Source organism: Misgurnus anguillicaudatus, chromosome 12 (genome assembly GCF_027580225.2).
Source record: "Misgurnus anguillicaudatus chromosome 12, ASM2758022v2, whole genome shotgun sequence".
Taxonomy (NCBI): Eukaryota; Metazoa; Chordata; class Actinopteri; order Cypriniformes; family Cobitidae; genus Misgurnus; species Misgurnus anguillicaudatus.
Genome location: NC_073348.2, coordinates 28,739,650 through 28,765,191, shown reverse-complemented (window position 1 = coordinate 28,765,191; position 25,542 = coordinate 28,739,650). Strand labels below are relative to the sequence as shown.

General features: G+C 36.3%; 1 protein-coding gene and 1 long non-coding RNA gene across 7 annotated transcripts; both read left to right on the top strand.

The window, feature by feature from the left end:
* Positions 1–2,290: 2,290 nt before the first annotated feature.
* LOC141369070 (uncharacterized) lies at positions 2,291–6,020 on the top strand. Its single transcript, XR_012372618.1, has 2 exons — positions 2,291–2,999; positions 3,968–6,020. It is a non-coding gene; the product is annotated as an uncharacterized lncRNA (long non-coding RNA).
* Positions 6,021–8,019: 1,999 nt separating this feature from the next.
* Positions 8,020–20,278, top strand: rps6kb1a (ribosomal protein S6 kinase b, polypeptide 1a). Of its 6 annotated transcripts, none has more exons than XM_073874294.1 (15): positions 8,025–8,479; positions 9,684–9,888; positions 9,988–10,031; positions 10,346–10,463; positions 11,602–11,670; positions 12,176–12,323; positions 12,560–12,617; positions 13,166–13,266; positions 13,396–13,486; positions 15,328–15,418; positions 16,888–16,995; positions 17,088–17,150; positions 17,583–17,873; positions 19,394–19,506; positions 19,712–20,278. In XM_073874294.1, exons 4-15 carry the CDS (start codon positions 10,347–10,349, stop codon positions 19,968–19,970), a joined length of 1,509 nt encoding a protein of 502 aa, XP_073730395.1. In that variant the 5' UTR covers positions 8,025–8,479; positions 9,684–9,888; positions 9,988–10,031; position 10,346; the 3' UTR covers positions 19,971–20,278. The 6 variants fall into 6 exon arrangements, 5 of the variants coding, with proteins under 5 accessions (XP_073730391.1, XP_073730395.1, XP_073730392.1 ...); XM_073874292.1 differs by lacking the exon at positions 9,684–9,888 and having other exon boundaries at positions 8,051–8,479; positions 10,343–10,463; positions 17,583–17,660; positions 17,766–17,873; XM_073874293.1 differs by lacking the exon at positions 9,684–9,888 and having other exon boundaries at positions 8,060–8,479; positions 17,583–17,660; positions 17,766–17,873.
* Positions 20,279–25,542: the final 5,264 nt, after the last annotated feature.

The following is a 25,542-nucleotide window of genomic DNA, read 5'->3' as shown; positions in this document are numbered from 1 at the left end:
AATGAAATGACCTGTACTCTTACCTGCGAGCAATGGATGTAACATATATACACGTCATGCTGTCCACCGCCACTTAAATGTGACTAATCACGACTAATCAATAATACTGGTAACTCTTAACATTGTTAGCTAGCTGCACGCACCCTAGCTGTTAGCTATGCAGGAATTGTGGGAAGTTTGACCTCTCGCACATTTAATTTGCCAATGTTGTGACTGCTGATTTGTAGGTGTTACTGTCCTTGTGAATTTGTACTCTTAAAAAATATTGCAGTGGGATTTTAAGTATACGTATATTTTTTATATAAAAATGTATGAATAAAATTTTTTGGCAATATGAGATTATAATATATGAGATTAACCCACAAACATCCACGCTAATAGTATTTAGTGCTGTAACATCTATATAATTATATATAACTGATATTTAATGCTTTCCTGTAAATTATAATAATTAGCACAAATAAGAAATAATATATTTTATTGATTTATTGAGACAATAGTGAGTTTCCACTTAATTTTTTATTTAATAACATAACATTTCCTCCTTTAAATATTTATTATCACACACATCATCACATAATTATATGACACATGTACTTGTATGCATGTTGTATGATTTTATTTGGGTGGCTCAGAGGTCATGTGGGGGATTTTTTTTTTTACAGTAAATGAAAAGTAAATCAAACTTTGTTTTACAGTTTGTGGCTTTAGATTTATTAACACACATTTTTTTTTATTTAGTAAAATTATCACACTTATATTATTATATTTTTTCTTCTCATAAATTTACACACAGTTGGAGCCACACCAAACGTTTTCAATTTTGCTTATAGATACAGGGTAGAAAAAAACACTTTTTATTTTAGCATTTTATTATTTTTATAGGATTTTTAAAAAAAATACATAGTCATTTTTATGTAATTTATTACGTTAACATGTGTCTGTCGTTTATGTAAAATTTTGTTTTCACCTTTTTATTTTAAAATTAAGCACACACTAGAAAAAATTAAAACTTACAAACACATTCCTTCTCCCCGCAACGTTTGTTACATGTTCAAACAACTCTAAATGGATTTACCTTACCTCTCAAATGCAAGGATTTGTTTTAAGTCTAACTTTATGCTGTTTTTGTTCAGATTTTATCATGATTTATGCTTTTAGAGTTATCTGTTCTGCTGAAATAATACTTTCCCAGCATGTAAGATTGTGCTTTTTCTCTAAAACCATGCCAGATATTTTTGGAAATATTTCAAGTACTCACTTATTTTGCCCCTCATTGAACAAATCGCAAAGCTTCCGTCGTGAACAAAATACAGCATTTTCCAAGGCATATCAAAACACATTTGTTCATTTTAAAATGATCTGTACGAGCAGTGCTAACAGTGAATATAAATGTCATTTAGTCCAGAATGTCTCCCAAAAAAAAAAAAAATCCCTAACCCAGAATGTTCCAGAACTGAGGTGAAAATCCTTATTTTATGGATCTGGTTTAGAAATGGTCTTCATGTTTTAGTAGCATGCTTCTGATGGTTGGTAGGAGGTTAAGGTCTGACTCGCACAGGCACTGACTCACCATGGCTCATCGGAGGCTCGATCCGAGCCCGCCATTTCTCAAACACAAAGACACAAGTTTTTGATCTGACTCTTTGTTCTTAGAAAATGGTTTTTCGCAGTACCTGTTCTCCAAATTCCCAATGACAGAAAACAACCAAACGTTGAGATTTTGAGATTAAGCCTCAAATGTGCTAATGTTAGCTTGTCTTTGTTTACAGGTGGTTGGATTCTGGTATGTTCCTCAATGAGGTGTGTGGGTGTTACTTTTCCTGGTGGATCCTACCGTAGTTACGATCCACTATGAGTCTGCATCTTTTTGTTTTGTGACTCTTTTTACATTCAGGTAACCCACACCACGGGTGGATGGTGATAATGCGTTTGGTTAATGATTTAGCAAAATGAGCTCATCTATTGTTTATCCCTAAAGTTGCACTTTCAGAAACTTGAGGGGGTAGTTGTTTGCCCGCTTGTCTGTGAAATGCACAAATAAAGGTTCAAAGAAACTCTTATCGCACGTTCACTCACAGCATGACTTTGCGTCAAGCGATAAAACAAAGGTTCAAATGTGTCAGGCCACATTTATGCCACAAAGAACCTAAGTTTAAATTAAAAAGTTATTTGATTAATTTGCTTGACTTGCTTGGGAGGGGCATTTGCAATGACAGGGCAATCTCTTCTTTTCCTTGCCATGTGATTGTGTGTGTGTGTCATTGGGGGGGTTAGCTAGTGCCTAAATCTCATAAAAGGGTTTCCTAATATGGGCTGTCTCTTAAATGGTCCCTCCTTCCTACCTCAAGTGGGCGGAGTTTTCAGTCTCTCTCGACCAGTAATGACACGGCATCGAGTCACTTCCTCCATTAATTGGTTGAAACCAGTTCTTACAGGAACCGCCGGTGATAAATGTGAGAGTTCTGAGAAATCATTCATTTCTTCCTTCAGCCTGGCTGAGGGACGTTACAGGGGAGTGTGGATGGCTCTGTGCGAGCATGCCTTCAGGACAAGCTTTTCTCTTTTCGTGATCCCTGCATTTTTTTTCACCCTCCATCATTTTTAAGTGCTTAGGAAATGTTCTCAGAACAAGCTGTACTTTTATATTGTTTGTCTTTATTTTACTTTTGGTCTTTTGGGATAAACTCCTTAACAGAGCTCAGCCTCTGTCTCGCTCGCTCTCTCTCTCTCTCTCGTGCGCTTGCGAGGAGAGGCAGTGCTAACACGGGGTAAAGGAAACTCACTGACCTTTTGAGTTGGTAAGTGAAATTTATGTGACCTCTCTCTCTTTCTCCCTCCCTTTCTTTCTCTCTCTCTCTCTCGTTTTCTCCCCCCCTTCCTTTTCTGTCACACAGTGCTCTTCCCCTGTTTGGCGCCTCTCTACAGAAGCCTTTCAGGAGTACCTTGAGGCCCAGAGGGCAGAATTACAGCACCGGGCGGGAGCGGCCACCCTAACCGTAAGTGCTCCATCTCAACACACCCTTTACATCATCTATCTGTCTGCCTTTCAGTCATATACAGTAATTCCTTCCCTCCTGCCTTTAAATTTACTCCGTTTATAGACTATACTTTTGTATTTTTTGTATATTCATCTCCCTCGCCCCCTTTAATTTATTACCCTCATCCCATCTTTTTGTTCCACGTCCTAATTATCTCCCTCGCCTAATTATCGCTTCAAGACTGGTTTTATTCTAGTGTGTGATTCCGTGTTATTGTTTGCATGTGGCAGACTATAATAAAGCCGTTTTAGCGCCAGCGTCAGTGAGGCGGGGGCTTCGCACGGACCGCGCGGCCGATGCTCACGGGGGCCTGTTCGGGGTCTGGCCGAGGAGGGATGCTGAGTCATACTCAGCAGTTGGAGCTCTTTGAGTGAACCGGACACTCCCCCGCGTCACACTCACCTCCCCCCCACCTCGGCAGCCGAACCCTGTTGAACCCATTGCGGGTTGCCGGGGACAGGAGGGGCCCCTGGGAGGAGGTGGTTGGAGGGAAGGGGGGGTTGTGGCTGCACTCTAGAATCTTACCGCTGACAATTCTTCAGAAGGGCGCGTGGAAACAAAGAGCTGCACCTTTATATCTCACATCTGCCCGTGTGTGAAGAATCAGCGAATGGTTCGTCTCCGCCGAACGCTTTTCCAACTCGCGTGTACGTGGGGGAGGAGGGAAAAAGAGAGGGAGATGAAGTTGCACAATGAGAGATTACGGATGTTTCTGGAACAATGTTCCTTTTTCTTGTAACTTGAACCTCTCGTAGTTACTTGAGGAAGGCAGTGGGGTTGTTTAACTGGCAGAAGACATGATGCCAGAGCATGTGTCACAAATCTTGTTTTTTAAAAAAAGTGAGATTACATGATATTTCTCATTAGTTGATGCACTGCTGTTTATGTATAATTGACCATTTTTTTCCCTTTTCTTTTATTTACAGAATGAAGACTCCAGCTCCGGTTTCAGAAAGAGATGATCATCATGGTTTGATTTGCTATTCCACTCCAGTCAAGAACAATTCTTATATTTTTTAGGTTTTCTCGATCCCATTGTAATGCGCCTATCAGTTAACATTTTTACTTTTTAATGCGCTTGGTTAGCTGGCGGTTTGCGCCAAGATACTCATGTTATCAGCTCTGCGTCTTACACAGGTCATTTGATCCCATTGGAAGGGGTGGCACCATGACTGATGTGGTGTGTGTAGTGCGTTACCCTTAAGTAGACATAAGGGACTGAGTGTATCAATTTTATTTTAAAACCAGCGCCCGAACCGTTCTCCTGCCAGGCCGTATTTCACAACAAAGTCTTTGTGTATTATAGGCATATATTTAGATATTGTAATTATTGTTACTATATTTAATTTAGATTAAGTTTCTTTTTGTCTTTCTCTCAAACAGAGAGAGAGAGAGAGAGAGAGAGAGCGTTTGTATAACCACATGACTCACTACAGGGCTGCTCCACCAGATGCAATAACGCATTCAATCAGATTAAAACGCGCGTGTGTTCCTGCACATATGCGCGTGGGCGGCCGCCACGTTTCCCGCGTAGCTCCTTGTCGCTCATATTCTTAACACGTGAAGAACTTCCGGTCAAGCTGCGTGACGCTCGCATCTGCGAGAACTGGTGACGTCGTCGCCGCCTGTGATCGTTTGACTGCGGACAGTCTGTCATTTTTAACGTTTCTTCCCTCTTTTGCATAGCTTTATGTAAGATGAGTTACAACGCAAGTATCCATTTTAAAACTCGTCACAATGCATGTCATGGTAGCATCATTATTCACGAAAGGTGTCGTCCATCGCCTATTCTGCGTCTTTTAACTCCGTTTTATTTCTTATGAAATGTTTAGGTTTTTTGTGCCGTTTTGTAACGTTGCCCTGGTATGTGAGTCTGGAAGCTGCGAGCGTATAAAAAAATCGAACAGTGTGGAGTTTCTTTGCCGTTACCTCAAGTGAACCCTCGGTTGAACTCAATGCACTGCGCGCTGCTGCTGTAGCGGATGAGAGAAGAGAGAGAGGGAGGCTGCGTTTTAAAATCCATCGTACCTCCTACATAGAAAGCCTGTAGATGGCTCAAACACCAGTGCTGACTAGACTGCGCGAGATTAACTAGAATAAAAAAATACTCTAGCGGGATTTATATCGTTAGATTGTTACGATTGATGACCACGCCCCTCTCTCAGCCCCTCCACTCATCTCGTTATTGGTAAGTGTGTTAATTCTTTATTGTGTGTGTTTAGTAGTGTGGATAAGGCATTTCCACGCGTCTCTCCCAGTGTGTCAAATAGCTTATCAGACTGGTGTTGGCTGTTACATTCGTCCGGCGACAACAGTCTGTAGGCTGTCTGACATTTTGGGCTTTATCACCCAGACAAATTTCATCCTTTTTCATTGTGTAACAGTATTTTTCCATACTATACATATCATTGTATTTTATATGTAATATGTATATATTATAATATGTAATATTAGCAGGTTTGTAAAATATATCGTGTTGTGTTATTATTACAGCATTGGGTGCGTTATTACAGAGGCATACATTACTCCCTTCTCGTTAAAAGGGCGTATGTGTCCGTGCGCGCGTGTGTGTGAATGAAAGCACGCGCGTGTCTATGTGTGTGTTTCCGGCACTTGAATTTGTCCACTTGAATTTCTTGTGAATCCAGAAAACACACCTTACATTGCATCACACACTGTTATGACAGCATTTTTGTCAATCCTGATTTATGTGAATTGTTTCCTGTAACCTGTTAAATTGTTTATTTTACATTTAACTTGTTATTTCATTTGATGTTGCTCCCCCCTCTTTTTCTTTGTGTGTGAAAAACAGAGTGATCTGCTTGGCTTTCACATATAAGTCGTGTCATTTCCTCGTTTCTGTTCAGAACATCCTGTACTTTAGGGAACCCCCTCTGTCATTCATGTATGTCTTTGTATCTGTATCTGTGTGTGTTTTCTATTAAAAAAGATGAATCAATAAAGTTGAATGAAAAAGTCTCTTCTGATTTTCATTATTTGAGCTGTAATTCACAGTTTTGTGTTACAAGGTCACCACAATTATACATTTCATTATAGTTTCAAATTTTGGATTCTTGTATTTGCTTTTAAATGAGGTAATACATAATAATTAAATAAACTAATAAGAAATGTGTATGCACAGTATAATACATGCATTTTGTCAAGTCTTTGTTTGAACACACCTTTTTAATGATGCATAGTGACGTGATTCACAGTTTGAAACTGACCTAAGGACAGTCACACCCTCTACAGTTACAGGCTTTGCCTTATGGCTTGTTATTATGCAAATCAGTCTTGTTCAAACTGTTTTCTTATATTCAAAGAAGGCTTTACGTGTTCTTTACAACACCTCCCCCCACGCACTCTTTTGTGTAAGTTTCGACATTATAAGCGCAGGTCAGGTGTTTTTGCTTGGCACGTGACCAACACCACTCTTTTTAGGATTTAGTTTAGTGTGCATCAGGTTTCTAAACACACGCAAGTCTAGTATGCACTGCGTCAGGACACCAGTAGGGGGGATATGTTTACCTCTTACATATACTTAGCATTTATAATGTTTATAATAATAATATATGTATCAAATAAAATATACATTTTTAAACAATTATGCATTTTTATTAAAATGCTCTTACTTTAATAAATTGGTTAGTTTTAGTTTTTCTTTATTCACGCCCAAGAATGCTAACAGGTGCGCAGTTTAATTTTGTCATCCCAAGTAGCTACAGAATTATGATTGCATATGTGTATGATCATTTGAGATATTTTAAAGAGACACTCTTACCATTTTAAAGTCAATGTGAAACATGAGCTGTAACAGTTAGGGAATTATGACTATCACAGCTGTCAGAAGCAGGTGCATTAATAATTAAAAAGATGGCTGAAGTCCAGGTGAGTCAGGGGCTTTACCTGTCACATGAATCAATGATGTCTCTCACAGAACAGAAGAACACTGTCACACCCAGATTGAGTCAGAGCCAGGTGTAAATGTTACTCTGACGCAGTTTGAGAATGTGAGATTAGTTTTTTTTTATCGAGCAAAACATTAATATAAGCATAAGGGTTGCCATATATGCACCTGCCACAGCTGTCCTCAGGTACAATTATTAAAATTAGCAGAGAAGAACGTCAAGTTTGTTCAATTGTCAGCTTCCTTTTTGCTCTCATTTGAAATTGCCACTTCTCATTATAGGAACAAGAAACAATGTTATCTAGTGTATAATTAAGAAGGGAAAATTTTAAAACAAACAATACATAAAAGTGAATATCTACAGACATATACATTGTGTTGTAGATTGTTTTAGAGTCAATTATGCATAGTTTTTAATGGACTGTTATGCCCTTTAAAAAACACAACTTTGGAAAGTCCCTATAACTGTTTTTTGCATAATGATTTTTTTTTGTTCTGCTTGGAGCATATGTGACACACAAAGTACCCATTGTGGTCCATTCATGTGGTTTTATAAAGTGGAGAACAGAAAACTGTGGCCATCTAGCAATTGTCACAATGTAAAATGTATGAGCTTGCATCTTTCTTAAAGCTGTGTCTTCTGGCACATTCACAGACTGTTGTATGTTTTAAGTAGACTATATTGGATCAAAGGTTTGTATAGAATTACATTCATCGAATAGGATTTCCCTCCATGACACCACAACTAGCTATAATCCATCACAATGAAATACTATATTGAAAATATGTCTTTTTTATATAATTATTATATACAAATATATTTATTACATACCTTCAAAACATCTTATTGAGCTTTGATTTGCTCACTGGTAATAAAGCTGCTTTTCATGTGCACATTTATGATTATACATCTATACCATAGTAAGCTACACTACGCTATACAAATTTTCTTGTGTACCCAACCTAGATGATATCAATTACATTTATTTCCTTAATTAAATCAATTATGATACAAATATGAGGTATTTTGTATGGCTTTGACATGAACACCGTCATGATATAATCATAGGGCTACATATAATACAAGGTCTTTATACGACATCTACTGGTTGTAGGGGGTTAATGCTAGTGAAAGCAGTTTCTTATATACTCATAATAAAGTTATTGCATTCATAACAGCATCCATCTACAAACTTCAGACTTCTACAGAATTTTAATAAACAATATGCCTCTATTACTACATATATAACAACAGACTTTTTTACTACACGTCGTTGTACAGTTTGGAGCATGCGCACAAATAAATTCTTCACACACTGTCGTTCTGTACCGGCCGGCAGCTCATCCGCGTGAGGGATGCGTACCGGAGCCGGTTATGGCGACGGTGAAGCATACAGGCTCATGAGGCTTTCAGCTAAATTTTTATAATAGACCTGGAGTGCATAAAGAGACTGTGGCCATGGCCGGTGTGTTTGATATCGATCTGGATCAGCCTGAGGAGAATGTAACGGACGATGAGCTCGCTGACGGGGTATGTAACCGGTAACCGGCTCCGTTTCACACCTACTGCATCGCCTGTACATGGCAACCGGCCTGCTGATCGCTGCAACACTGCTATAACGATACAATAGACAACTGCGTTTATTTATAATGGGAGGAATCCAGTTTGTGTCTTCTTGTCACTTGTAGTGTAGTGAAGTGAAGTGACGACGTTATAGATTGTCACGCGCATTAAAAAATTAGGTAGTTTATTGTATTTTAGCATTTAGTTAACTGTAACAGCCTAAATTGTAGTATACCGTGATGTTATATTAATTAGTACACTTTTTAATCTAGGCTTGTATGGTTAACTTATGTCTATTAACTGTAGTGATTGATCAACTGTATAAATACTGTACATTAATATCTCATTTGGTACTATATCTAGATATTTTAGTACAGTTTACTATAGTAAATACTAAATTAGGCCTAGTTGTTTTTTTACGTGGCTAGGCACCTCAAATGACCATAATGATAGGTACCGTGGCAAAACCATGGTACTGTAAGATTACCATGTATACTGACCATAATTAAAACGTGTGTTGGTGGCCATGTGTTTTTATTACCAAAAAATATTAATACTTTATTATAAATTAGCCTACTAAAATAATTATTAGTGACAGTCTTAGATTAGTTAAAACATTTAAAAAATTATGTGATTTTAGTTTTATTAAAGACTACAGTATTTTCTATTCATATATTTTATCATTGAGGATTTCTTAAAAAGTTTAAAATCTCATCTCGTTCTCCTGAACCCAATCTTGTGGCTGGTCTCGTCTTAAAAAAGTAAGTTAAAGTAAGTTTCTCATCACACCCCTAATAAATACTAAATTATACTACAGTATTTTTCATGTGGGAATGTAAAATACGTCTCATATATATATATATATATATATATATATATATATATATATATATATATATATATATATATATATATATATATATATATATATATATATATATATATAAACATTAAAAATAACAAACTAATAATCATCTGCGTGATGATGATATTTCTATTACTAAACACAGACTACATATTTTGTACGAAACGAAATTAAATGAATAACTCTTAATAACTATTAACTATTGTACAAAAAAATTAATAAAGGATGTTCAGGGTTCAGCATTTTGACACAATATCTTTTGTCAGATGCTTTAATGCTGTACTGCTGAAATATCTCTAAAACCAGAAAACTGTATGTGCAACTTGGAATGGTCTGATATTCACCCTACTGGGACCTGTAATGTGATAACAGCGAATAGTGACCTTGGGAGGAGAGCCAGTCCGCATCAGTCATTGCTATAGATTGAGCTTTAATGGGAATGTCAGATCTGCATACTGTGCATTTGGTGGAAAAGCTGCAGAGATACGAGAAACTGCTGGTATAGACTGGTGTAAGCAGTTCAACATTTAACCTACCCACAACACAGTGTTTTATCATACAGTATGTATAGCATTAGACAGTGAGTGTTGTTTTCATTTTTTGTTCACAGGCCCAGTTGAACGAATGTGTGGACAATGGCAGTGGAATTGAATTGTAAGTTTGTATATGTGCATGCATGTCTAAAAATGCAGTTTTACATGAAACCCACTTGATAAAATGTGACCCAATTCAGGCTAAAGTCTTATAATCGAGTTTAGAAGCATCAAAGATTGATTTTACTTATTGATTTCAATCTTTGACATGATCTTACACAGTCAATATTAAAGATACCAAGGTTATATTTTCACAGAATGTAGGATGATTTTATGTAGAAAACAGTAAATCACAAAACAGTGAGACTAGGTCACAAATTAACAGTTTTTCATATTTGGCTTATTTATCTGAATGTGGTAATATTTTGAAAACAGGATGGAAGATTGTCAAAAGTTTGAAATCTCAGAAAACAACGTGAATCAAGGAACAGAGCAGATTCGTCCTGAGTGCTTCGAGTTGCTCCGTGTTTTGGGTAAAGGAGGCTATGGAAAGGTAAATGTGATGATAACATGTATGTTGTGGACACATGTTAAATTAATATGTATTATACCATGGGCCTGTTGAATTCTTTATTCTGATTGGTTGAGAAATGTTCCATGGGTGATGATTACTTTTCAATAACCGCACACCTAACCTTTAAAATGTCTTAAAAATAGGCACCAGAGCAATATTTTTGGTAACCGTGGTATAAGAGGAATAATTGACTCTGATCCTTTGAATTTTTTGAAAATAATGCGCCATACTGCATTACCACCTTCGGTGTGCATTATTTTCTTATAATTCAATGACCCGTCAATTATTCCTTACATAAAGTCTTAACAATATTACATTTATTTTTACTTTTTAAATGTCCTGCTAACATTTTCAATGGCCCCACATAGAAAAAAGTTTATATGTGCTAAAAACGTTTTTTTTTTTACATTTTTCATAAAATTTTATGTTTTATTCAGATAAGGTGACTTTTAACACTGATTTGGTGTCTTTTTTTAAACATAGGCTACCACTACATATTGTTTCATTATAGGTCCCATGCAGCTATTTTTATCCAGATTTCAACTTTATGAAAGGGGACATTTCACAAGAATATTTTAAGATCTAAAATAAATCTTTGGTGTCCCCAGACAACCCAGTATCACGAAATGACGTACCTATAGTCACGTAAATTTGTGAGTCTTTTCCGTGACACTAACACGTTTTTCCGTCTGTTTGCGTGAACATGTCACGTATTTCTGTTTATGTATTGTCACGTATTTGTTACTCAACTGTTTTGTCCTATTTTCTTACCATTGTCGCTTCGGTTTAGGGTTTGATTTAGTGTTTCCATTAGGATGTCACTTTAAGTATCGGTTTATACCTTTATTAATTATTTTTTTTATATTTTATGATTTTTAAACCGTTGTCGCCTAGCATTAGGTTTAGAGTTGTGTTTGGGTAAGAATGTCATTTTATGTCAATCTAACCCTTAAACCGAAGCGACAATGGTAAGAAAATAGGACACATTTTAGGACCTATTTTTTCACATGCTTGCAGAAGTTGATAGAAGCACTGGGGACCCAATTATAGCCCTTAATATGGATAAGTCAGATTTTCATGATACGCCCCCTTTAACAGTTTTCTCGGTTTAAAACAGGTCTTTCAAGTACGCAAGGTTACTGGGATAACTTCTGGAAAGATATTTGCTATGAAGGTCTTAAAAAAGGTATGACCTCACACAATTTTTCAAATCTCTTATCCAAAAAGGTCCTAATATGTACCATTTATGTACATATACATACATTTGGTACGAACATGTATCTTTGAGATACGAATAAGCACCTCTGATGTAGTAATATGCACTCTTTAGGTGCAAATGTGCATATTTTTGTTGAAAGGATACTGCCCCAATGACAGCTAGGGACCATTTTCTGACAATTATCTCTGCCAGTGTCCATAACAAATAAATACATCTATCTACACCCCTAGTGGTAATACTTTTTCATTGTGCACCAAAGCTTGCTGTTTATTGTTACACAACTATAAAAGCATTAACAATATCAGCCTCTAGCTACCAGGAGCAACACGAGACTCTTCACAGTTGTGGTTGTGGGTTTTATGACTCTCCGTGAGCTTGTTATGTTATGTATACAGAAAGAAATCACAAAGTCGTAGTCGAGTTTGCAACTTTATGAGTTTACATAACACGATCTTGCTGTGTTTGCCACCAGGCCATGATCATACGAAATGCGAAGGACACGGCTCACACTAAAGCAGAGAGGAGCATCCTGGAGGAAGTTAAGCATCCCTTTATTGTGGACCTTATATATGCCTTCCAGACAGGAGGCAAACTTTACCTCATACTCGAGTATCTTAGCGGTAGGTTAACATATACCTTTCTAATTTCATTTATCCTGTATAACTACACAATGACTAAAGTCTAGTTTTATAGTCCATTTTTATTTAGGCCTTTCTGGTGCATTTGTGATATATAAGTGTGACAGTGTCTGGGTTTGCATTGCAAAAAGGCTTTAAATGATCAAGCATATCCGTTTAGGGTTGTATATTTGTGTAAAACAGTGGTCAGTAACATTGTTTCAATGTTTCCCTAACAGGTGGCGAGCTGTTCATGCAGCTGGAGAGGGAGGGCATCTTCATGGAGGACACGGCCTGGTGAGAATATTACACTAATCGGGAAAAGGGTTCTTTTGGTATCCAGATGACCCATCTGTGATCATCTTACACCTCTGCTTTGTGTAAACATTGATTTAATGTGGGGGCGCTATTGATCCTATATGTTAGAGAGCTTATTGTCTTAACAAATTTAGATTCTATAGTTGCCCTAAAAGCTACTCTGGATTCTAGGAAACATTATATAGATTAAATGCAACAGATACTGGTGCAACAGTCCTTACAGGCAATTAGATTGTTAAGGGGTTAGGAGCCCAAAATCGTTCTGCACTCACATCATCAGGCCAGTAGCCCCAAAGCATTGCCCTAAACCATCCCTTTATACTTCCCTCACCATATTGAGCTTTGCATTGTCCCCTTTTTATAGTAATTTGATTACACACAATCTTGTTATATCCAGTAGACCCAATAGTGATGTAATAACGCTGCTATTAAACACAAATAGACATGATTTTGAGCAATTTTTGTTGCATTTCTACTTCTAAGTTTTCTGTCGTTTTCTGTTATTTTCATACAAACTCCTCCACTAGCTTTTACCTAGCAGAAATTTCCAGGGCCTTGGGTCACCTCCACCAGAAAGGCATCATCTACAGAGATCTGAAACCAGAAAACATCATGCTTAGCAACAATGGTAATTAAAAAACAAAGGCGCACACACCCATCTCTTTACTTTTCGCTCCGATGGTCCTCAAGCTGACCCATAACTGTATAAACTGTTCAATACAGACTCCTCTATGCAGTATTTGTTTTTTTATCTCAGGTCACGTGAAGTTAACAGACTTTGGACTCTGTAAGGAGTCGATCCACGATGGCACAGTTACACACACCTTCTGTGGAACCATAGAGTACATGTATGTATAAATAATTGACTTTAGAAAAAAAAAATCTTTATTTGTGGCCCTGTCTGTGAATTGCAGGCTAAGGTCTAACAAATGTAATTTTGAAATTAGGTGCATCAAAGTTTGATTTTTAATTGTTGAGGTCCCATTGGTTTTAATTGTTGGCGTGGTCTTTCTCAGTCAATATTAAAGTTATATTTTCACAGAATGTTCATTATGTATGATGATATTATGTAGAAAACAGTAATTCACAAAAAATAAGTTTTCACAGACTGTTATTCAAAACTTTTTGTACTAAAGGGTTTATGTTTTAGTTTAACATGGCCGTTTTTTTCCTTTGCTGACTCTTTTATTGATTTATTTATATATATGAATGACTTTTGTTTTAATTGGTTAACCTCTGAGTACTGAAGGTCACACTTTTGAGCATATTAAAGTTGAATTGTTAAATACCAAATTAAGTTAAGGTTGTAAATATAAGCATTCATATTTAATATTCATATTATAAGGGTCAACATTTTCAAAATACATGATCTGAAAGATGAATAAATAAACTTTCCATTTATTTATTGTGTTTGTTAGAATATGACAATATTTGGCCGAGATACTATTTGATAATCTGGAATCTAAGGGGGCAAAAAATCAAAATATTTAGAATATCGCCTTTAAAGGAAAACACCACAGTTTTACAATATTTTACTATGTTCTTACCTTAACTTAGATGAATGAATACATACCTATCTTTTTTCAATGCGTGCACTTAATGTTTGTACAGCACGTCGTGAATGTGTTAGCATTTAGCCTAGCCCCATTCCTTCTTTGGGATCCAAACAGGGATGAATTTAAAAGCCACCAAACACTTCCATGTTTTCTCTATTTAAAGACTGTTACATGAGTAGTTACACTAGTAAGTATGCTGGAACAAAACAAAATGTGGCGATTTTTCAGCGGTAACAAAATTAAGAATGTATTGTATGGCAGAAGAGCACTTAGTTTGCAGCACTTTGACCTTGGGGGCAGTAATATTGACAGAAGTTTGAGTGAGAGGGGGAGGAGTCAGGAGTGATGAGGAAAAATCCCCACGTTTTATTTTGTGCCACCATACTTACTTGTGTTACTACTCATGTAACAGTCTTTAAATAGGGAAAACATGGAAGTGTTTGGTGGCTTCTAAATTCATCCCTGTTTGGATCCCAAGGAATGAATGGGACTAGGCTAAATGCTAACACATTCACAATGGGCTGTACAAAGATGAAGTGCACGCATTGAAAAAAGATAGGGAGGTATTACTTTGTCTAAGGTGAGGTAAGAACATAGTAAAATATTGAAAAACTGTGGTGTTTTTCTTTAAAGTTGTCCAAATGAAGTCCTTAGCACTGCATCCACTCACAAAAATATATTTTTTGATACATTTATGGTAGGAAATCCATAATCCATGATCTTTACATAATGTCCTAATGATTTTTGGCCTAAAAGAAAAATCTATAATTTTGACCCATACAATGTATTTTTGGCTATTGCTACAAATGTACCAGTGCTACTTAAGTAAAATTAAAAAGACATTTTATAAAGGACCCAGTTTTGTTACAAAGTTTAAATAAATTGTCTGGATGGACTGTGGAGTGAGTTTTGCATGTGAAGGTTCAAGTATATTGGTTTAATGATATGGTTCCTTTAAAATTCCATTCAATGCATTTCAAAGAGGTCAATCCTATCTGTCATGTCCACCGAGGCCTCTCGTGTCAGTTAGGTAAAAGCAAAATAGACAGCACCAGAAACAAATGCCTTGTGTGCAGGCCTTTTCTTTTACAAACTCATTCATTTTCCTCGTCTTTGTCTCTCTTGTTCTCTAGGGCACCAGAAATCCTAATGAGAAGTGGCCATAACCGAGCTGTGGACTGGTGGAGTCTGGGGGCTCTGATGTATGATATGCTAACAGGAGCTGTGAGTGCTTATCATCACACCTTCTGTTGGTTAGATTTACATGAATTTTTCCCAATCTGTGGTCAGTCTGTTAATTCAATATTTAGGGTTTAAATATTGATATGTTTGTATTGAAAATACTTTTTGTTCTTTTCAGATAGCCTATGTCATCATCATCATGTATTGTTTTTAATAGAGATTTCATGTTTGACCATTAAGTTGCCAAAATGACCTCAGACTGACACCACTGTTTGCAAAAATTCCATTAATGGAACATATACACTGCAAAAAATGACTTTCTTACTCAGTATTTTTGTCTTGTTTTCTGTAAAAATATAAAAAAATCTTAAATTAAAATGTATTTTCTTGAAGAGCAAAATGACCTAGGAAAACAAGTCTAGTTTTTAGACAAAAAAATATAAAATTTAAGTGAATTTGTGCTTAAAGGTGCAGTGTGTAAATTTTAGTAGCATCTAGCGGTGAGGTTGCGAATTGCAACCAACGGCTCAAACCACTGCTCACTCCTAGCTTTTGAAACACATAGAGAAGCTACGGTAGCCGCCACCGTAAAAAACATGTCATCAACGGAGACAACTTTAAAAAAAAAAGTAAAAAAAAGTTTGTCCGTTAAGGGCTTTTGTAGAAACATGGCAGCACAAAATAGCGACCGCCATGTAAGGGGACCCTCTGTGTATGTAGATAAAAACGTCTCATTCTAAGGTAATAAAAACATAACGGTTCATTATAAAAAGGTCTTCATACACATCTAATAATATAGATTTGTATATTATTTAGCATTTCTGTCAAGAGATCTTTCTAAAAAGTACACACTGCACCTTTAAAACAAACAAATAAATCTGCCAATAAATTAGAAAAAAATTCTTGAATTAAGTAAACTTATTTTAAGAAAATTTTTCTTATTCCATTGGCAGATTTTTTACTTGTTTTAAGCACTAATTTACTTAAAGTTTATATTTTTTGTCTAAAATCTAGACTTATTTTCCTATGTCATTTTGCTCATCAAGAAAATACATTTTAATATTTTACTGAAAACAAGACAAAAATACTAAGTAAGAAAGTCATTTTTTATAATTTAATCGAACACATTGATGCGTATACTTCCTGTTTTTATTGGGATATTTCTGGTCCACTGTTGAAATGGTTCATGGAAATCAGTGTTGATTTACATGAACCAACTCGGATTTAATGCTTTTTTTAAAATAAACATTTTCTCAGGTTTGTGAATTTTTTTTTTTTAAATGGCTGGGTTATTTTTGACCCATGTTGGGTAAATATTGGACAGAACACACCGCTGGGTTAAAAATGACCCAAACAGCTGGGTTAAAAATGACCACTCGTTATTATAGCCCATGGTTGCATAACAACAACCCAACATTGGGTCATTTTTAACCCAGCATGTGTCCCAGCATGTGACATTTTTAGCTTTACACAGACTGCGCAGTAAACCTCTCAACCTCATCTCCCTCCAGCCTCCTTTCACGGCCGAGAATCGCAAAAAGACCATTGATAAAATCCTGAAATGCAAACTAAACCTTCCTCCGTACCTTACTCAAGAAGCACGGGACCTTTTGAAAAAGGTAAAGGTTATCATAGATCAGTCCCTTTAACCTCTTTGTAAAATCTGCTCATTTCATTGCTGAACTTGTGATTGTGTTTGTTTTTTACTCAGCTGCTAAAGAGAAATGCATCACAGAGGTTGGGAGCAGGTCGAGGAGATGTATTAGAAGTTCAGGTATCTGCTCTTCTGATATAGCTAACACTGTCGTATACAATAATATTTTCAGTAAAAGTGTCTTAAATGGCTGAAAACTGTGATTTGTCTGAAGTAGTCAGTGTCAAACTCTGTTTTCAAGGCAAAGACTGTCAAGACTGTTACTCTGCTTTGGTAACAGAGTTTGAAAGTTACTAATTTAGACAATTGGAAATCATGATTTTCAGTTATAGACGGTTTTCGGCAGTAACAACATAAACAAATGGCTTTCGTGAAACAAATGTAACTTCTGGTAAACTTCTGCAAAGAATCAAATGAATTTTGCCAATTATTTGGTGCTGCTATTAAGAAAGAAATGACTTTATTTACAGTACTGATCCGATTACAAACAACACTCTTTACAATAAAGGTGCAATGCCATGAAAGAATCTGAGGAACGTTTTTGTTTTTCAGGTTCACTCCTTCTTCAGACATACAAACTGGGATGATCTACTGGCTTGTAAAGTTGACCCACCTTTTAAGCCTTTTTTGGTACGAGCGAGTGTTTCCTTTCTTATCAATCTGCTTACATTTCTCCTATTGCATTTTATATGTCTGTATGCAATAATAACTTCTCACAGATCTCTGTTTCTACAGCAATCAGCAGATGATGTTAGCCAGTTTGATTCAAAGTTTACCAGTCAGACTCCTGTAGACAGTCCAGATGATTCAACACTCAGCGAAAGTGCCAATCAAGTCTTCCTGGTCAGTTTGTTTCTTTTCTTTTGTTTAGTGAAATGTCGACACCAGTGGCAGCTCGTGACTGCTCATCCGAGGGGCGCAAATGCAAAATAAGTGTTCGGAGTGTCATGTATGTTGCTTGCGTTTTCAATATACTGTATGTGTTTGTTGCATCCTGTGAACCATGTGCATCACGTGTTTTGTCAAAAATACACGCAAAACACTCCCTTAACAGTAAAATTTGATTACGCATGAGATTATGTGAGTATCTGGCAAACGCTAGCGTCTTTTTATCATAAACCCTTTAGACACGTCTGCAGCAGGCACTTATTTTGACAAGACACGTGATGCATACAGGATCACTCGGCGCGCAGAACACATATTTTGAAATTACGAACCACACACGACGGGCTACATACATGTTTTGATGAACTTCACATCGTGTGACCTCGAAAAAAGAAGTCACCGGCCGCCACTAGTCCACACTAACATGATAGCACTGCATTCAATTACAACTATGCATTTGACAAATATTTTTTATTAAATAGACTAAAAAGTTTTAAAAGTTTGTATAATACTCTAGATAAACATTTGATCAGTTTGCATGTTTTTCTTTGGAATTGAACTCCCATATGGAAAAAAATACATTTCTTTGGACTAAAATATACATTTAAATATATGCTAAATACATTTTGTAGAAAGTAATTCTCAATTGAATATATATATATATATATATATATATATTTTTTTTTTTTTTTTGGAAATGAATTTAGTTTTAACCTTCATATACAGTATCAACATATAAATAAAAAAAATTATTTCAAGCAAATACATTTCTAATTTTACTTTCCATATGGCAAAAATTTATTCTTTGCCAAAATATTTTTGAAATAGCTAAATGAGTTAATTTTATAAATTCCTATTTAATACTGTTAACATGTTCGAAACATATATTAAAAAATTGCGACGTGAATTAATTACCTTGGATTGAAATATATGGAGGGCTAGATATAATTTTTAAAGCTTTAAAGTTTATTATTTAAAAAATATTTCAAAATATAAAAAAATGCCAAAAAATATATCAATGAAAAATATATTTTTGTAAACATATTGCAAAATATATTTCAGCAAATATATTGTTTGGCAAGTTTTTGAAATATATTTAAAAATATATATATTTTTGCGTATGGGCTTGCTCATCATCAGCAGATTATGTAGAGCAGTGGGTCACTGCGAATTTGCATAGATATTTCTGACCTCTTTTCTAAATGTGTTTGTACACCGTGAATGCTTTTTAGCATTGTGGGGTTAATCAGGCCATTTTTCGTAGACAAACTTACGAGAAAAGGATAATGTTCCTCATCTGGTCCTTATTATTACTGTTTAGCCGGTTTTTCCAGCTCGTAGCGTGACATGTTTTCTTTTTTGCTTCATCATAATTACACATCCTCTGCACTCATCTATTTTGTTCTCTCTTTTTCCTTTATTTTGTCTCACTGATCTGTTTTTTTATTAAATCTCTTCCCGGATATCGCTCACCCCAGGGCTTTACGTACATAGCTCCATCTGTGCTCGAAAACATGAAGGAAAAGTTCACATACGAGCCAAAATCCCGTTCACCTCGCCAGCTTCTGGGAAGCCCGAGAACACCAGTGAGGTAACATGTTTTTCTCATTCCTTCGAAGTTCGCTCTTCGAATGTCCAGAACGTTTTATAGTCTTGTAAGGAAGAACGTTAATCGGATTTATAGGCATCATTCGCTGACCTAGATGTGCATGTGCATGCTATAACATCATCCCTACTATATATTATTATCGCTTTGACTCAATGGAGGTCTATACTTCCATACTTGTTCTTCCCAGTCCTGTAAAGGTTAAAGGGGATGATGGTTGGTCTCAAGGTCCACCCTTCCCAGAAGTCCCCACAACCACATTGCCCTCCTCACACCCCCTCACTGATACAAGAATGGAGGTGTCCAGTGTGGAGCAGATGGACATTAACAGCGGCATAGAGGTTTCTGCCCCGCTTCCCATCAAAAGGCCTTTGGGATCCACCATGGGACCATTCATGCCTTACCCTGTGCTTTCCAAGAGGCCTGAACATTTGAGAATCAATCTATGATGTCTCTTTTTGAGTTTTGCACTTTAGGAATTTATCAAAATACCCAGAAGGCCTTCTCGTACCTACTTTCTGTCACATGAACACTTGTCGCCCACCTATACTGTATACAAGCACGGAGAGCTCCTCCATAGCCACTTGCGCCATAGAGAGTTGGTCTAATGCTTCTCGCTGTGAATGAGATCACTTTGAGCATGAATTTGAATCATCTTTATTTATGTAATTCTCATGCAAAAAGTAAGGAAGGATACATAGTACATTTATGCGAGTACTTTCTTGCAAATAAAGGGTTAAGTGTGCAGTGAAACACATTTAAAGGTACAATGTATAAAAATTAGGATGATCTATTGACAGAAATCGATTATAATATACATAACTATGTTTTCAGTAGTGTGTAAAGACCTTACATAACAAAAATATATGTTTTATTACCTTAGAATGAAACGTTTTATCTACATACACCGCGGGTCCCCATACATGAAAGTCGCTGTCATGTTTCTACAGTAGCCCTAAACGGACAAACTGCTTTACAGGGAGCGTTTTGTCATCACGTTGTCTCAGACGATGGCGTGTTTGTCCTGTGGCGGCTACCGTAGCTTCACTACGCGTTTTGAAAAGGACATGTGATATTTGGACTGAGCCGTTGGTTGCAATTCACAGTCTCATTGCTAGATGCCGCTAAAACTCCCTGTTTGCACCTTTAAAGAGATGCTGGTTTACATTCTTGTTACTGTGATTTACATTCCTGTATGTTGTTGGGAATGACTCCAACTGTAATCGTTGGGTAGAAAAGACTAGTGAAGCTGTCTGTTTTGCATGCGATTCCTAAACATTGCCATTTGTTTGTACCCCAAGTCTGAAAGATATGCACTTCTCAAGATTTACATGTGTTAATGTAACGTGAGGAAAGCTTGAAAATATAAGCTGTTCATATTTTATGATGTACTTTCTAAGAGGTTCTCGTACTTGAATCTGATCAATGTTTATGTCAAGACATGTTCTCTTGGTCTGTGATCATTCTTCCATTTTAAAGGGCAAGATGTTTGAATTTTTACAGTGTAGTGGGGTCCAAAGAATCTAAGATCACATTTAAAAGGATTCACCTAAAAATGAAAATTCTACTTACATTTACTTACTTATACATTTCTTTGTTCTGATGAACACAAAGGAAGATATTTTAAGGAAAGATGGTAACCAAACCGATCAGAAGCCCCATTGACTTCCATATAGGGTGGCCATTCGTGCCAGTTCCGCCGGACACGTCCCGAACCTGTTTTCGGGTTCGTTCTCCGGAAGTCGCGTTGCTCAACCGCGTACGTCATCACATTTCAGTTAAAATACATAAAAAAATAAGATTTATTTCTTTTAAGACATACAATCGTAGTTTCATTCTTACCTTGAAATGTAACGGTTGCTTTTCTGAAATTAAACCCAAAATATTAAACCTTGATGGCGTATGCGGTCGACCAACGCGACTTCCGGAGAACGAACCCGAAAACATGTTCGGGACGTGTCCGGCGGAACTGGCACGAATGGCCACCCTACTTCCATAGTATTCTTTTTTCCTACTACGGAAGTCAATGGGGCCTCTGATTGGTTTGGTTACCAACATTTCTCAAAATATCTTCCTTCGTGTTCATCAGAACAAAGAAATGTATGAGTAAATAATGAAATTTTGGGTGAACTATCTCTTTAAATATAATTTGACACTAAATTTGATCCTAGCTGATAAACAATCCTAAATAAAAAAATATTTAGAATCATGAAATATAAGAAAACAAAAATGTTGACATTGAACATGCACAGATTTCTTTTTGAATTTCTCAAATTATGCTGGGATAAAATGGATGATCAATTGTGTCAAATTGTCAGGTTGAGCAGAACCATTATAATAAAAAATTCAGTTTCACAATGTTATACTGATAGATTATAATTAAAGAGCACCTATTTCATTGCTAAAATCAACGTTATTTTGTGTATTTAGTATAATACAATGTGTTCGCGTGGTTTATAGTTAAAAAAACACATTATTTTCCACATACCGTACATTTTTGTAGCTCCTGATTTCACTCTCTTCCTAATATGCAGGGTTTTGAAAAGCTTTGTGTCTTTGATTGGCCAGCTAATCTGTATGTTGTGATTGGCCTGAATACCTCTGACGTAAGCTGGAAATGTGACGCTCCTTACCATGTTTGAAAGATTCGCCCACAATGCAATGCTAACAGGAGTTAACTTACAGGCTAATTATGATAATGTCAAACTTTCCTTCATCACCAATCCCAGGAAGTAAACTGTTGCTTACAATCCGTGTGTTTGTTGTAGTCCAAGAAAAGAGATTTACATTTACGTCATTGTTTACTTTGGGGTTTGTACCGTTGCATAATCGTTAACATGAACTAATACACACTTACACACCAAAGGAAATGTAAAAATGTATATCGGACCATTGGTGCTCTTTAATTTGATTCAATTATATAAATAAAATGTATTTATTTGAACCCCATTACACTGTAAATATAGTGAAAGTTAGATCTACTTAAACAAATTACTTAAATGGGTAACACTTCAAAAAAATTAGTGTTGTCAACTTAAATGTTTCACTTTTTTTGTTGCTGTTTGTAGGTGTTACTAATTGAAGGAATTTTTAAGTTAATCCAACTTTCACTTTTGACAGTGTAAATGTCAAAAGATTAAAGGAAAAGCAAATCTCCAAATTTATGGAAGTTTAGTATTTAACTTAAAATCGGTATTAATTCCATTGCTGTACATAGTCACAATTCATGACTGTTTTGTCCTTGTATTGCAGTTTTTACAGTAATGTCTTATTAAAGGAACAGTATGTAGGATTGTGGTCAAAACTGGTATTGCAACCACAAAACTTGTGGCTAAAACTGGTACTGCAATCACACACAACTGGTGGCCAATACACAAAATGACAACATGCAACTCCACTTTTTAAATGACAATATCCTGGCCAGACCAATGTTGTGAGTGATATAAGTATTGAAATGAAAATGATTTCTTAATGTTTAGTGACATATCAGGGACATTTTATGATTAATTGATGTACATTTCTTACATACTGTTCCTTTAACAATTTCAATTCTCGACAACCATAACTGGACATTACATCTGGCTTTTAAAAAGTACTGTATAAAAATGAATTTAGACCAAATAGGTGGAAGAATTTCGTTCACAAGCTTTCGCTTAAACAATGAACTGTCTGCTGATGAGATAAAACCGTATCATTGTAACAACTTTCTTCTGGATGTCAGATAATTTCGCAAGACCGCACTTTATTTCCCTCTGGCTTTGTTTTGCTGTGACATTGTAATTCGCTGATTGAATTTGATGTTAACCTTGCTTCCTCTCATCTCCGTTGTAATTGTGGTTGGACATTAGGAGGCTGTTGCTGTGATTGAACTGTCTGGAGTTTGAAGCAGTTTTCATCAAGCTCATAATTGGCTGGAATCGCTATGTGTTGACCTGATTGAATATCAAGCTCTTTTCTCATATAGTACTGTCAACGGCAGTGCCTATTGACAAACAACAGCCTGCTGTGCAGTGCCGGTTAAGAGCGCTTTAATGGCTTCATATCTGAAAGCTCTTGATTTTAAAATCTGCGCATGATTAAATTATGATTCCTCTACTTTGACTTTGGAAGCATCGTGTTTTGCCTTTGCATACATTAATACTGACAGTTTAAAACTATGCAACACTCGCTAAGTAGCTAATGTCCATAATTTGGCATTAATGGCTTTACCAATGAGATGAAACTGTTTTCATGTATCACTTTTGACAATATGATGAGCTGAAAAGTGAGCCCCTATATCACAGTATATTTACAGCCTGGGTTTAAAACAACTCTTTAACAATAATCTTCTATTAGTGGTTTAGCAGTCATGTCAGAATATTAAAGGGGACATTTCACATGACTTTTTTAAGATGTCAAATAAATCTTTGGTGTCCCTAGAGTGCATATGTTATGTTTTAGCTCAAAATACCTCATTGATAATTTATTATGTTAAAATTTTACTTTGTAGGTATGTCCTTTTAAATGCAAATGAGCTGATCTCTGCACTAAATGTCAGTGTCGTGGTTGGATAGTGCAGATTAAGGGACGGTATTATCCCCTTCTGACATCACAAGGGGAGCCAGATTTCAATTACCTACTTTTTCACATACTTTCAGAGAATGGTTTACCAAAACTAAGTTACTTGGTTGATCTTTTTCACATTTTCTAGGTTGATAGAAGCACTGGGGACCCAATTATAGCACTTAAACATTTAAACAGATTTTCATGATATGTCCCCTTTAAGACTCATAATCATATACACTCACCTAAAGGATTATTAGGAACACCATACTAATACTGCGTTTGACCCCCTTTCACCTTCAGAACTGCCTTAATTCTACGTGGCATTGATTCAACAAGGTGCTGAAAGCATTCTTTAGAAACGTTGGCCCATATTGATAGGATAGCATGGAGATTTGTGGGATGCACATCCAGGGCACGAGGCTCCCGTTCCACCACATCCCAAAGATGCTCTATTGGGTTGAGATCTGGTGACTGTGGGGGCCATTTTAGTACAGTGAACTCATTGTCATGCTCAAGAAACCAATTTGAAATGATTTGAGGTTTGTGACATGGTGCATTATCCTGCTGGAAGTAGCCATCAGAGGATGGTCTTAAAGGGATGGACATGGTCAGAAACAATGCTCAGGTAGGCTGTGGCATTTAAACGATGCCCAATTGGCACTAAGGGGCCTAAAGTGTGCCAAGAAAACATCCCCCACACCATTGCATTAATGAGAAATTGAACAGGTGTTCCTAATAATCCTTTAGGTGAGTGTATATACTCATAACTTGGTGCTAAGTGTTAATGGTCTTTTTTACACTCTAGTTATGACGTTTCTTTACAAATGCAATATGGTGTGCCTCAGAAAGTATCTAATATGTGTCAGAAACTCATGGTTAATCCAGATTTGTTTAGACATGTTCGGAAACATCTCCATCAGGGATAAAAGTGTTGTATAAATTGAAATGCTCATACACATTACATTTGAAATGCTTGAATTGCTGTGATGTTGTGTGGCGCCTTTCATTTAAAAAAAGAATAAAATATTGATTTATTATGAATGAAACTGATGTTTGCTTATATCAAATTTCTGCACTGCAAAAATAATGCAGCATGAAGTTAAAACAACTTGGTTAAGTCAATTCAACCTACTATTTTAAGTTTTGACTTGTGATAAGTTGACATCATTTATAAAAACAAGTTGAAATTGATGAACTTAATCTGTTAAAGGTGGAGTGTGTAATTTTTAGGATTTTTTGACAGAAATGCAAAATAATAAACTATATTATCAGGGGTGTATAAAGACCTTTCCTAATAACCCGTTATGTGTTTATTACCTTAGAATGAGACGTTTTTATCTACATACACCGAGGGTCCCCTTACATGGACGTCGCCATTTTGGGCCGCCATGTTTCTACAGAAGCCCTTAACGGACAAACTTTTTTTACTAAGTTGTCTCCGACGATGACATGTTTGTCCGGTGGTGGCTACAGCTT

Coding starts and splice junctions, on each gene's coding strand:
- rps6kb1a (XM_073874290.1), top strand. CDS start 8,408: ATGGCCGGTGTGTTTGATATCGATCTGGATCAGCCTGAGGAGAATGTA. Junction 10,464..11,601: donor GTAAAGGAGGCTATGGAAAG/GTAAATGTGATG, acceptor GGTTTAAAACAG/GTCTTTCAAGTACGCAAGGT. Junction 17,151..17,582: donor GAGATGTATTAGAAGTTCAG/GTATCTGCTCTT, acceptor TTTGTTTTTCAG/GTTCACTCCTTCTTCAGACA.